General features: G+C 47.5%; 1 protein-coding gene across 1 annotated transcript in view; it reads right to left on the reverse strand.

The window, feature by feature from the left end:
- LOC121581991 (ras-related protein Rab-3C) overlaps positions 1–14787 on the reverse strand; it is a 66959-nt gene that overhangs the window by 50845 nt on the left and 1327 nt on the right. Inside the window, exon 2 of the mRNA XM_041897476.2 lies at positions 11041–11250. Within this exon, the coding sequence (XP_041753410.1) occupies positions 11041–11250 (210 nt within the window). The remainder of the gene's footprint in view (positions 1–11040; positions 11251–14787) is intronic.

A 14787-nucleotide genomic window follows, 5' to 3' on the forward strand; every position in this document is an offset into this window, starting at 1 on the left:
CTCCGACCCTCTGGACACTGTGGAGGAGTAGGGTCGGAACGTAACGCCCGCTCGATTTCCGCATCCACCTCCCACACCACCGGTGCCCCTAAACAAGACTCCGGGAGTATGGGAGTGGGCTCAATGGACCTCTCCTCTGTGTCATATAGTCGAGACAGGGCGTCTGCCTTAGCGTTCTGGGACCCTGGTATATAGGTGAGCTTAAATACAAAGCGGGACAGAAACATTGACCACCTTGCCTGGCGAGGATTCAGCCTCCTCGCTGCCCGGATGTACTCCAGGTTACGATGGTCAGTCAGAATGAGAAAAGGGTGTTTAGCCCCCTCAAGCCAATGTCTCCACACCTTCAGGGCTTGAACCACAGCCAGCAGCTCCCTATCCCCCACGTCATAATTGCGCTCCGCCGGACTGAGCTTCTTAGAATAGAAAGCACAGGGGCGGAGTTTAGGTGGCGTACCCGAGCGCTGAGACAGCACAGCGCCGATCCCAGCCTCGGAAGCGTCCACCTCCACCTGGAATGCCAAAGAGGGATCCGGATGCGCCCAGCACCGGAGCCGAGGTAAACAGGTCCTTCAGACGTTTAAACGCCCTGTCCGCCTCAGCTGACAACTGCAGGCGCACCGGACCCCCTTTAGCAGAGAGGTAATGGGAGCTGCTACCTGTCCAAAGCCCCCGGATAAACCTCCGGTAGTAATTGGCAAAACCCAAGAAGCGCTGCACCTCCTTTACCGTGGTGGGAGTCTGCCAATTACGCACAGCAGAAACGCGGTCAATCTCCATCTCTACCCCTGACGCGGACAACCGATGTCCCAGGAAGGAGATGGACTCCTGGAAGAACAGACATTTCTCTGCCTTCGCATACAGGTCATGCTCCAACAGTCTACCAAGCACTCGACGCACCAGGGACACATGCTCGGCTCGTGTAGCGGAATATATTAGAATGTCATCAATATATACCACAACACCCTGTCCATGCAGGTCCCGGAAAATCTCGTCCACAAATGAAGGGAAGACTGAAGGAGCATTCATTAACCCGTATGGCATGACGAGGTACTCATAGTTACCCGAGGTGGTACTGAATGCTGTCTTCCACTCATCTCCCTCCCTAATGCGCACCAGGTTGTACGCGCTCCTGAGATCCAATTTTGTGAAGAATCGCGCCCCGTGTAAAGACTCCGTCATACTAGCAATCAGAGGGAGAGGATAGCTGTATTTGATGGTGATCTGATTTAGACCACGGTAATCAATACACGGGCGTAAACCCCCATCCTTCTTCTTCACAAAAAAGAAACTTGAGGAAGCAGGGGAAGTAGACGGCCGTATGTAACCCTGTCTCAAAGATTCGGTGACGTAGGTTTCCATAGCGGCTGTCTCCTCCTGAGACAGAGGATACACGTGACTACGTGGAAGCGCAGCGCCTACCTGGAGGTCTATCGCACAATCCCCCTGTCGATGAGGTGGTAATTGAGTCGCCTTCTTCTTACTGAAGGCGAGAGCCAAATCGGCATACTCAGGTGGAATATGCAATTTGGGAACTTGGTTCGGGGTTTCCACCGTCGTTGCCCCTACGGAAACGCCTACACACCGCCCAGTACACTGATCAGACCATCCCTGGAGAGCTCTCTGCTGCCAGTTGGGGTCATGAGCGGATAACCAGGGAAGCCCCAACACCACGGGAAACGCAGGAGAATCAATCAAATACAAACGTACTATCTCCTCATGACCCTCCTGCGTTTTCATCCGGAGAGGCGCCGTGACCTCCCTAATCAACCCAGACCCCAACGGGCGGCTATCTAGGGCATGAATGGGGAAGGGCACATCAACAGGTACGATAGGAATCCCTAACTTATAGGTGAACTGGCGATCAATGAAATTCCCAGCTGCGCCTGAATCTACTAGCGCCTTATGCTGGGAGTGAGGAGAAACCTCGGGAAACACCACTTTAATACACATATGATCAGCAGAGAGCTCTGGGTGAGTTGGGTGCCTACTCACCTGGAATGACTTATCAGTGCGTCGCCCACTGCCTCGATTCCTAGGAGGCCCTCCCCAGCACCGACCAGCAGTGTGTCCTCTGCGGCCACAGTTGGTGCAGGGGACGGCCTCCCTCCTGGTCTCCCTCCTGGTCTCCCTAGCACCAGCACCCCGAGCTCCATAGGGGTCGGCTCGGAAGTGCTGGGGGATGGAATGGACGGCCCCGAATCCGGACGTCAGCGGGTAGCCAACAGGGTATCCAGGCGAATCGACATGTCCACCAGTTGGTCAAAGCTGAGGTTGGTGTCCCTGCAGGCTAATTCCCGACGCACGTCCTCCCTCAGGCTGCATCTGTAGTGGTCGATGAGGGCCCTCTCATTCCATCCCGTGTTGGCTGCTAGCGTCCGGAAGTCCAGCGCGAACTCCTGCGCGCTCCTCCTCCCCTGTCTAAGGTGGAATAGACGCTCACCCGCCGCTTTACCCTCTGGGGGATGATCGAATACTGCCCGGAAGCGGCGGGTGATCGAATACTGCCCGGAAGCGGCGGGTGAACTCTGCATAGCTGACCGTAGCGGCGTCTATCCCACCCCATTCGGCGTTGGCCCATTCCAGCGCCTTGCCGGACAGACAGGAGATGAGGGCGGACACGCTCTCGTATCCCGAGGGCGCCGGGTGAATGGTTGCTAGGTAGAGTTCAACCTGGAGTAGGAAACCCTGACACCCGGCCGCGGTGCCATCATAAGCCCTCGGGAGTGAGAGCCGAATCCCACTGGACTCCGGAGATGGACCGATGGGTATGGCTGATGGTGGTGGTATCGTAGGATGATGTGTGGGCAAACCTCCACTCTCCCATCGCCTCAAGGTGTCCATCACCCCTTGGATGGTGGTGCCCAGGTGCTGGATCACGGCCTCTTGTTGGGTTACACGCTCCTCCAGTGCTCCCCTGAGCGCGGACGATCCTGCTGACTCCATCGGAAGGTGTGTTATTCTGTCAGATGGCGACGGTGAAATGCGGTAGGCGAAGTCAAACGCAGGACACAGAGCTTACTGGAAACGTACTTTACTTAAAAGTAACCAGAGAAGAAAACCATCTCCATACAAGGAGGAAAACAACCCGCACACTAACACTGCCGAAGACGAATACAATAACACACAACACACAATGCACGACAGAGGGTTAAATAGGGGAAACAATACAACATAATGGGGAACAGGTGTACACAATCAGGACAAAACAAGTCAAACACCAAAACATAGATCGGTGGCAGCTAGTACTCCGGGGACGACGAACGCCGAAACCTGCCCGAGCAAGGAGGAGGAGCAGCCTCGGCTGATTCCGTGACAATACCCAAGAAGACTCAAGGCTGTAATCGCTGCCAAAGGGGCTTCAACAAAGTACTGAGTAAATGGTCTGAATACTTATGTAAATAAGGTATTTTTGTTTAATTTTTTTTATAAATTAGCTAAAATGTCTAAAAACCTGTTTTTACTTGGTCATTATGGGGTATTGTGTATAGATTGATGAGGGGGGGAAAACTATTTCATCCATTTTAGAATAAGGCTGTAACGTAACAAAATGTGGAAAAAGTCAAGGGGTCTGAATACTTTCCGAATGCACTGTACATATGAAATGAGTAAAACATTATATAAACATTATTAAAGTGACCAGTGTTCCATTATTAAAGTCACCAGAGTTCCATGTCTATGTACATAGGCAGCAGTCTTTAAGGTGCAGGGTTGAGTAACTGGGTGGTAGCCGGCTAGTGACAGTGACTAAAGTTCAGGGCAGGGTATTGGGCGGAGGCCGGCTAGTGGTGACTATTTAACAGTCTGATGGCTTTGAGACAGAAGCTGTTTTTCAGTCTCTCGGTCCCAGCTTTGATGCACCTGTACTGATCTCGCCTTCTGGATGGTAGCGGGGTGAACAGGCCGTAGCTCGGGTGGCTGAGGTCCTTCATTATCTTTTTGGCCTTCCTGTGACACTGCGTGATATAGATGTCCTGGAGGGCAAGCAGTGTGCCCCCGGTGATGCGTTGGGCAGACCACTCTCAGGATGCTCTCAATGGTGCATCTGTAAACGTTTGTGAGGGTCTTAGGGGCCAAGACAAATTTCTTCAGCCTCCTGAGGTTGAAGAGGTGCTGTTGAGCCTTCTTCACCACAATGTATGTTTGGGTGGACCATTTCATCTTGTCAGTGATGTGTACAATGAGGAACTTGAAGCTTTTCACCTTCTCCACTGTGGCCACGTTGATGTGGATGGGGGCGTGTTCAACTATTGTCTTTCTCTGTCTTTGAGTCTCCTGAAGTCCACGATCAGCTCCTTTGTTTTGTTGACGTTGAGGGAGAGGTTATTTTCCTGGCACCACTCTGCCAGGGCCCTCACCTCCTCCCTTTAGGCTGTCTCGTCGTTGTTGGTAATCAGGCCTACCATTGTTGTGTTGTCTGCAAACTTGATGATTGAGTTGGAGACGTGCGTGGCCAAGCAGTCATGGGTGAACAGGGAGTACAGGAGAGGGCTGAGCACGCACGCCTGGTGGGGCCCCTGTGTTGAGAATCAGTGTAGTGGAGGTGTTGTTTCAAAACTTCACCATCTGGGGGCGGCCCGTCAGGAAGTCCAGGACCCAGTTGCACAGGGCGGTGTTTAGACCCAGGGCCCCGAGCTTAATGATGAGCTTGGAGGATACTATGGTGTTGAAGGCTGAGCTGTAGTCAATGAACAGCATTCTTACATAGGTATTCCTCTTGTCCCGATGGGATATGGCAGTGTGCAGTACGATGGTGTCATCCGTGGAACCCTTTTGGGTTCCAATTAGAACCCTCTGTGGCAATGTTTCTATCTCAAACCCAAAAGGGTTCTACCTAGAACCAAAAAGGGTTCTTCAAAGGGTTCTCCTATGGGAACAGCCGAAGAACACTTTTAGGTTCTAGATACACTCTTAGAAAAAAAGGTGCTATCTATAAAAGGTAGGTGTTGCATATTCCATTTTCACACTAACTGTAAAGGCAGTTCATAAATATTGTTTTCATAAAGCTTTGATGGGCTTACCAAGACAAACTTCCAAAAGGACTAATTTGAGGCAGAGAGGAGTTGGAGCACTCAACAAAAAGCACTCAATTAATTTATTATTTGCTCACTTTAATCCATTGTTCAGGATGAGTACAGGTGAGTGACGTTTTCGACGTCAAGCTGAAGTCTTCCTCAGAGTGCCTTGATGGCTTGACTTTGTTTAGTTGGATCTAACCCTAATTTATAAATGGAATCTGATATTCTAAAGCTGTTCTCATTACTGCACTATAGCCCCAGTGGAAGTGGATACATTGCACTTACATCGTATCCAGCCTTTGTAGCTACGTCCCTCGAACACTCCTTAAGCCTCTCTAAGTTAGCCATGATTGAAGACAGCTGCAATGTAAATGAAAAATCAATACCAATAAAACTCCTTGTGAGACCGCAAAACTCGATTCCAAACATTTCAGACATCCGGCAAAGCTGTGTAGACCTCCCGCAAAATCTGGTTACAGACAGCCACGGCAGAGTGACCAAGCCTAGCATCCGCTACCCGCTAGCTAACTGCTGCCGCCATTTCCCAAAATCAATGTTATGAGTCTGTTTGTATTTTATAACCCCTGTGCCACAGACCTTGGCCCCAGCTACCCCCTCTGTGCTAGCTAGCTCCAGACCTGTTTCCATGGTTTCAGTGTGTGGCAGGGTCTGGTGGCACAGTCAGGAGTGAGTGATATTCATTTGGACAGAGAGGGACTTGGATGAGAGACCGGGTCGAGGGAGGGCATGCTACTGACTCATGAAGGTGAAGGAGTCCTTTGGATTTACTGTCTATTGTTTATGTGTTTCAGGTTTTGTATTTTGTATCGCATAGATTAAAATATAATTTCACATGCTGCCATTGACTGCTATTAAGTAAAATTACTGTATTGATACAATATTAGTACACTTGCTTTGTGGTCACTGGTCGTTATTAGAAGCAAAATCCTCTATGCAACAAAGATTTGCTCTCTCTAACTATGGCTGAAATCATACTGTCTCGTCCTACGCTTGAAGCATTAAAATAATTAGGATGAATATTGGTTTTTTTCTCTTCTAAGAACAGTTTTGTCTGTAATAAACCATTGACATGATGATTAATAAATGTCCTCATTCTTCTCCATGTGTGGCCACCACCTGGCTCATCTAAAGCAGACATTTGGTGGCAGAGCACCAGTTTCTCTCTGCTAGGTTATCAGGAGGCAGAATGGTTGTACAGTGTTAGAGAAGAGGGCGGTAACTGAAATGTGAGTCGATGATGAAAAGATGAAGTCAAATACCCACTGGGCACATACGTCAATTCAACATCTATTCCACGTTGATTCAACCAGTGTGTGCCAACTGGGTAGGCTTCCAACTAGAGAGCAGTTTGATTTTGACAGGCTTCATGTCTTCAGTAGAGAAGTAGGCCTAATATCTGTGAGTAGCAGACCAGTGGGGCTTCCAATGTATCAGACCAATGGGGCTTCCAATGTATCAGACCAATGGGGCTTCCAATGTATCAGACCAATGGGGCTTCCAATGGATCGTTTCTTCAGGAAAGGGCTATAGATCATGGGGTCTTCAGCAAGCATAACATCCTCTCAAGTCGATTTGATTTGGGTATAAAATCAACACAGTTAAAAATCATCCTGGCACAAATTAAAAACCATGAGATTGGGCCAATATTTGTGTAGTGTAAGCATTTGGTCGACATTCCATTCCAGCTGTACTTAGTAGCCATTGACAGTGAGCAGCCTAATGTGTTCAGTTGGTCTAGTTCATTAGTACCGGTCTTATTTAAAACACCCAATGTGACCTGTATTCATTTTGCTTTCAAGAAAACCATGACTAGACACTTGATCCTCCAGACAGTAATGTGGGTTAGGGTTAGTAAGGGTTAGTAAGGGTTAGGGTTAGTAAGGGTTAGTAAGGGTTAGGGTTAGTAAGGGTTAGTAAGGGTTAGTAAGAGTAAGGGTTAGGGTTAGTAAGGGTTAGGGTTAGTAAGGGTTAGGGTTAGTAAGGGTTAGTAAGGGTTAGTAAGGGTTAGTTAGGGTTAGGGTTAGTAAGAGTTAGTAGGGGTTAGTAAGGGTTAGGGTTAGGGTTAGTAAGGGTTAGTAAGGGTTAGGGTTAGTAAGGGTTAGGGTTAGTAAGGGTTAGGGTTAGTAAGGGTTATGGTTAGTAAGAGTTAGTAGGGGTTAGTAAGGGTTAGGGTTAGGAAGGGTTAGTAAGGGTTAGGGTTAGTAAGGGTTAGTAAGGGTTAGGGTTAGTAAGGGTTAGTAAGGGTTAGGGTTAGTAAGGGTTAGTAAGGGTTAGGGTTAGTAAGGGTTAGTAAGTGTTAGGGTTAGTAAAGGTTAGTAAGGGTTAGTAAGGGTTAGTAAGGGTTAGTAAGTGTTAGGGTTAGTTAAGGTTAGTAAGTGATCATGACTAGGGACCAAGCTGTATTCATAAAGCAGTGCTGATCTAAAATCAGATAGTCAGGTAGGAGTGCTGATCTAGGATTAGATAGTCAGGTAGGAGTGCTGATCTAGGATAAGATAGTCTGGTAGGAGTTCTGATCTAGGGTTAGATAGTCAGGTAGGAGTGCTGATCTAGGGTTAGATAGTCAGGTAGGAGTTCTGATCTAGGATAAGATAGTCTGGTAGGAGTTCTGATCTAGGATAAGATAGTCTGGTAGGAGTTCTGATCTAGGATAAGATAGTCTGGTAGGAGTGCTGATCTAGGGTTAGATAGTCAGGTGGGAGTTCTGATCTAGGATAAGATAGTCTGGTAGGAGTTCTGATCTAGGATAAGATAGTCTGGTAGGAGTTCTGATCTAGGATAAGATAGTCTGGTAGGAGTGCTGATCTAGGGTTAGATAGTCAGGTGGGAGTTCTGATCTAGGATAAGATAGTCTGGTAGGAGTTCTGATCTAGGATCAGATAGTCACGTAGGAGTGCTGATCAGCCCCCCCAACTGATCCTATATCAGCATTCCTAGTCGGAGACGCTTAATGAATACTGTGAGACCAGAGGCGGTCGGTGGATACACATTTTTTTATGAGCATGGCCTTATTTCTATTACAGCATATTGGATGACTGTCATTCATATTCCATTCACCCAGCTCAATGTAACATCGATAGGTTTAGGCTTTTACATGATACTCAAATTTTCCCTGTACCCAACATGAGGTTGCTACAACCTAGCCTATGAATTAAAGTTTACAACGTAGGTGCACTGGTCGAGAGAATTTTGAGTAATCAAGGTGACAGACAGTGACACATTCAATACCGCCTTGCACACTCTTGCCTGCATCTAGCTGATCTAGGGTGTAATCATTATTCCAACAGTTGTAAACGAGGGTGTAATCATTAGTCCAACAGTTGCAAACAAGCGTTTCTATTGGACAAAATTCAGGTATGTTTATCCCCGTTTCGTTCTGTTTGCTTCCATTTAAGAAACTTTTTTCCAACAGAATCGGCAGAATGAATACACCCCTGATCACACGAAAACACAGTTCACTTTTATAGCAGCCACATAAAAACAGCATGATCACTTTGCTCGTTATATCGTATATATATAATTCCTTCTCGCAACTATCTACGCACTCTCCTCCTCTCACCTTTTCCCTTCACTTGTGGACTTCAGCTGTCTGTGACCAGGCGAAAAAACGTTTCCAAGCCAAATCTTCATATCATGACTGCTACACACAGCCTACATCGTTGTCACGTCAGTCAACATAGCTACTAGAACTAACGCATTAGTAAACCCGCTACAATCATGTAGTAAGTACAGTGACAGTCAGTAAACAGTTTAGCAGTTACACAAGCAGGCCAAGGTGGCAATAAATTTATAAAACCAAAAGCTTACCTTGATTTGGAAGAGTTCCAGTGTTGGATAGCCATAGCCAGCTAGCTAATATAGCATCCCTCTCTGTTTGAGCCGGGTGTTTAAGTAGGCTAAACTAGCTAACTGCATTCGCTAGCTAAGTCAAAAGAATACACCAAATATAGCAATCTTTCTATCTCTCTCTCTCTCTCTCTCTCTCTCTCTCTCTCTCTCTCTCTCTCTCTCTCTCTCTCTCTCTCTCTCTCTCTCTCTCTCTCTCTCTCTCTCTCTCTCTCTCTCTCTCTCTCTCTCTCTCTCTCTCTCTCTCTCTCCTCAATTTTGGAAGAAATTAATTTGTTCAAAACTGTTCAACTATTGTCTTTCTCTGTCTTTGAGTCAATTACTCACACCACATGTTATGCACTGCAGTGCTAGCTAGCTGTAGCTTATGCTTTCAGTACTAGATTAATTATCTCATCTTTTGATTGGGTGGGCAACATGCTGCAAGAGCTCTGATAGGTTGGAGGACGTCCTTCGGAAGTTGTCATAATTACTGTGTAAGTCTATGGAAGGGGGTGAAAACCATGATCCTCCTAGATTTTGTATTGAAGTCAATATACCCAGAGGAAGACAGAAGCTAGCTGTCCTCCGGCTACACCATGGTGCTACCCTACAGAGTGCTGCTGAGGCTACTGTAGACCTTCATTGCAAATCAGTGTGTTTTAATCAATTATTTGGTGACATGTTAATATATTTAGTATTGTTTTATCCAAAAAGAAAAACTTTTTTTTTTTTATGTTTCACTATTTTCATTTTTATGAAATTCACTGAGGAGGATGGTCCTCCCCTTCCTCCTCTGAAGAGCCTCCTCTGTCTGAGACTCTTTATAAATACTTTGAGATGCTTTATGAATACTCTGAGACGTTTTATGAATAGTCTGAGATGCTTTATGAATACAGGCCCAGAAATTTTCCTGACCATGTGACCTAGTCAGGAAAACTCGGGACTAAGACTACCGCCCATGACAAAAGCTTTATTCCATACATTCCTATACAACCCCTTATAAGGCTTCAAACACGCAATAGCATTCCACATAAGCATGAGTTAAATATTGCAGATGGAAATAACATTCCTTTAACATTCTGGTGTTACCATCTTGGAAAGCGATTAGTCATCATGTCAGCATCCGTAGACAGAGGAGGGATTTGTCCCTCTGAAGACGTTTGAGTTAGAGACTCATCTATCCATCCTCCTTTATTCACCCTCTTTCAAAGGAAGTGACAGCATCATTTCAGACACTTGTAAAGCAAATGTCCTTCATTAACACCATCAAGCAGGGTTAGACCTCACTTGATAGGAGAAATAGACAAGAACATACTGGGCTGCCATTATAATTTAATATCTTCAGACATTTTTGCTAATGAAGGTGCATAAGAAAATCATGAATTCATGACTATTCAATTATTAAGTGCCAAAAGATGGATTGGTCAGACATGGGCCTCACAAACAACACCCTGAGATAATACAGTCACACTCCTTCCTGAATCCTTTTGAATCTGCTGTCACTAACCTCACAAACCCCAGACAGTTTTGCCAGTACCCCAGTGCTGTAGGTTTAATACTATAGCTACTGGGCAGAGAACAAAATACAAATTCAGACGTCCTGTCTTCAAAGCATGTAATATTGGCACTAAGTTAACTCTTGTGGACATGACAGAGTGACCAACCGGGGTTCAAACCTGGGTCTCCTTCGTACGACAAGACTGCATCAGTCCAGCAGCCCACTGAACTAAAGCCTAGGCCAGCGTTTCCCAAACTCGGTCTTGGGGCCCCCCCTGGGTGCACGTTTTGGTTTTCCCAAACTCGGTCTTCGGGCCCTCAAGGGGCACACGTTTTGTTTTCTGCCCTAGCACTACACAGCTGATTCAAATAATCAAAGCTTAATGATGAGTTGATTATTTGAATCAGCTGTGTAGTGCTAGGGCAAAAAACTAAACGTGCACCCCTTGAGGGCCCCAGGACCGAGTTTGGGAAACACTGGACTAGGCATTAGCTTAGGAGCCAACAATAGGAGTCTTTAGGTCCCCTGCAAGGTTTCTTCTCACACGGACACGGTTCTGAACGACCTCCTTTACAACAGCAAACAGTACACATACTGTAAAATTCAACAGTAGGAAACACTCTTAGAGTGAGGAGGTGGAGAGCACCATGCCTCAAAAACACACTTTAGACTCACCCATATCTGTAGTTTGATCCGCTTGTCGTTCTTGTAGACTGTTTTCACTTTGAAGTCTATGCCCACAGTGCTGACGAAAGCAGAGGTGAAGGAATCATCGGCATAGCGGAAGAGAAAGGACGTTTTTCCTACACTGCTGTTGCCGATGATGAGCAGTTTGAACATATAATCAAAGTTCTGGTCCGAGCCCTCTTGCTGTGTTGCAGCCATCTGCAAGAACAAGACGGTTCATATTCAAAAGCAATTGGTGTTCAGAGATTGGGGTTTCAGAGTTCGCTAGACCTTAACATTAGGTATGCGTCCCAAATGTCACACTATTTTCTAGACAGTGCAATACTTTGGACCAGAGCCCCATGAGCTTTATTACATCAGCACCCACATCCTTTTTAAATGTTCAATCTATGGAGGTGTTCAATAAATTATAAGAGCAATGTAGCAGCTCATTCACAAGGCTGTTCAGATCCAATAACTCAACCATGAGACATCCACAGACCCAGGCAAGCCTCTACCTGGCTAAAGGGGGGGAGGGAGACATTCACACATTGGGAAAAGGGGTACTATATGCCTTTTGGCTATTTCCTTTATTAATCAAGGTCTGACTTTAAGACTTCTTTACAGGAATGATTACTAGATTATTTTACAATCTAGTATTTTACAATCTAATCTAGTTTCACTCAATTCATTCCTTCAACCTAATAATTATGACACACCCCTCACTATTCTCATTGGTTGCACTAATTGCACTGTTTGTCTACATAACCTGGTTCAAGCATTCATGACATTACCCTGAAGAAGGCACAGTGATGCTGAAACGTTGGTGTTTTACCCAATAAATTACTGGGAGTTTCTATATATATATATATATATATATATATATATATATTGTGACGTCACGAGAGGCTACACAGCTTTCAGCGGGATTGCTCAAGTAGTGCAAGGAGACAAGGTTCAAACAAAACAAGGATTTTATTATAGGTCTTGGGAAATTAACGAAAATATAACAAAATTCTGTTCTCTTGTGGCTCTTTAAGGGTTAACAGTTCAGGGATGTCTCTTCCACATCCAAAATCATAATTCTCACTCGCTCAGATAACTTTTCCCCAGCCTTACTGTAGTCCACGTTGCAGCTAGTGGCCAACCCAGCAAAAAGTCCTTCCAAATGTCTCTCACGTATTTCCACAGGTGCATATATCCAAAGGTGAGTATTTCCCAAAGGTAAGTATCTCCAAATCCTTATATTCCTCATGGAAGTGGACGTGCAGCACTCTTGTCCTCCAGAGAGCCCAGGTTGGAGACTGTGTCTCTTCACCCCCCACACACTCCCTCAGTGTGTCTCTTCACTTCCCAAAAATCAGCTCATCAGCTCCTCATTTGTTTCAGCTGCGTGGGAAGATTGGCCATAGAGGGGTGGAGTTCCCGACCATACCAGCAGATGGAGCCATAGCTGTCTGGGTTTGCAGCCACCTCAGGGGGATGTAACGTCTCTCCAGGACACAGCCTCTCGTGACATCACACATCCCCCTCCTCGGGACCGACGTCCTCGTCGGGGTAAAGGCAGCGAAGAAGGCATCACGCCGGGAGAGGGCGTCCGCATTGCCGTGGTGCTTGCCAGACTGCTCTCTCTTCAACTCCTCCAACTCTAGGACCAGGGACTCAGCCTCCTGTTGTCTCTCCTTGAGTTTCTTACTGAACGCATCAGCCTTGGTTTTAGCAGAGTTTAGCTTCTGTTGAGCAGCTTTCAGTTCCTTCTCTCTCTCTGCCTCCGCATTCTTCATCTTGTTCTCCAACACCTTGTACTTCTCCTCTGCCTTCTTCTGGACCTCCTTACTACTGCGCAGAGGTCTCCTCACACTCCTCGATGGTCCTGCGCAGCCTCTCCAGCTCCTCCTGTTGCTTATGGAAGGAGCTCTGTTGGAGTTTAGCCTGGAGGATATCTAACTCTTCTGTCTTCATGTCTAACTGTTGCTTTAACAAACGATACCTCTCAGCGGTCCCCTTCAGACCAGACAGTTCTTTGTCCAGATTCTGTAGTTCCGTCTCTGTGTCGGTCTGGGCACCTGCCATCCCTATCAGAGCCCGGGCGGGAGTGAGTAATTCGGAGGATTGCACCGGAGCCTTCCCAGGATGAGTCTTGCCTCTCCGTTTCCGAGGTACTCGGGTTATCCTCTCCTGAGACTCTCTCCAGAGTGGGTAAAAGGCTGGGCAGTCTCGTCCAATTAGGACAGGGACGGGGAGGAATCAACCACCCCGCCGTCGTGTGTATGGCTCCCCGTGTGCTGGTCATTGTAAGTTCAGTAATGGGGTATTCTCTGGTGTCCCCATGGACACAGGAAACTGGGAGGACTTTCCCCGGGGTCAGACACGTTGGGCCCACCAAATCCTTACGCACCAGGGTGGCCCGGCTACCAGAATCCAGTAAGGCCTCCACATCATGGTGATTCACAGTTACCGGGCAGGTGGGGGGTCGATCTGGGCCGCCATCTACGACTCCCAAGAGCGAGGCAAACGGTGTGTGGGTGCTGAGCTGGAGGACTCCGCAGTGGGCATAGGTTCATCGGCTGGTTTCCCACACTGCCAGGAGATATGTCCCATCTCCCCACACCGGTAACACTGTCGAGTTTCCCCCTCCTGGTGTACTCTTCTTGGACCCGCCTGGTTTCTGGCTCCCCCTGGAGCCGGGATAAGTCCTGACGTGGCGGGGTTCGAGACCTTGGGGTCCTTTGGACGGGTTTTCCCCATTTGTGGTGGGGCCTCCCTCCTGGGGTCTTTTCGGGAAGCATTCAGCATCTCCGCTGTGGCCTGGTACTTTTCCACAGCTTCCACGGTCAGATCAGCCGTGGTCAAGGCCTGGTGACTGATGACCCGTTTTGCCTCATAAGGCAGGGCGCGTAGGTAACGATCCACCACAACGGCCTCCACCACCGCCGCTGCTGTATTCCTCTGCGGATCCAGCCATTTCCTTGCGATTCGGACAAGTTCATGCATCTGCGCCCGAGGAGGTTGGTCTGGTTGGAAGGTCCAGCTGTGAAAGCGCTGGGCCATACCAAACTTTGTGAGTCCATATCTGCTGAGGATCTCAGACTTCAGGGCATCATAGTCAGTAACCTGGTCAGGGCCCAGGTCCCGGACAGCATTCAGCGATTCCCCGGTTAGAAAGGGGGCTAACAGACCAACCCACTGTCGCTTGGGCCAGGCTTCCCTAGTGGCCGTGGCCTCAAATGCATGCAGGTATGCCTCAATGTCATCAGTAGCTCCCATCTTAGATATAAAGTCACTTGCCTTTATTGGGCGGGTATTTTGGACCACCCTCTGTCTCTGCAACTGCAACTCCTCTGCCTTCAGAAGGTTGGCTTTCTTTGCTCCTCCAAGAGAGCCACGTTTGCTTGCATCTGGGCTTGCTGGCCAGCAACAAGGGCTTTCAATATGTCCTCCATTTCAGTCGGCGGGGAGCCTACGGCCAACTTGGAAAACTGGGTGATCAAACCTTCGGTATCCTCCTCTGACATGCACTATTAACGCTTGAGCGTGCCCGCATTCTCCACCATCTGTGACGTCACGAGAGGCTACACAGCTTTCAGCGGGATTGCTCAAGTAGTGCAAGGAGACAAGGTTCAAACAAAACAAGGATTTTATTATAGGTCTTGGGAAATTAACGAAAATATAACAAAATTCTGTTCTCTTGTGGCTCTTTAAGGGTTAACAGTTCAGGGATGTCTCTTCCACATCCAAAATCATAATTCTCACTCG

This window comes from Coregonus clupeaformis, chromosome 15, assembly GCF_020615455.1.
Source record: "Coregonus clupeaformis isolate EN_2021a chromosome 15, ASM2061545v1, whole genome shotgun sequence".
NCBI classification, from domain to species: domain Eukaryota; kingdom Metazoa; phylum Chordata; class Actinopteri; order Salmoniformes; family Salmonidae; genus Coregonus; species Coregonus clupeaformis.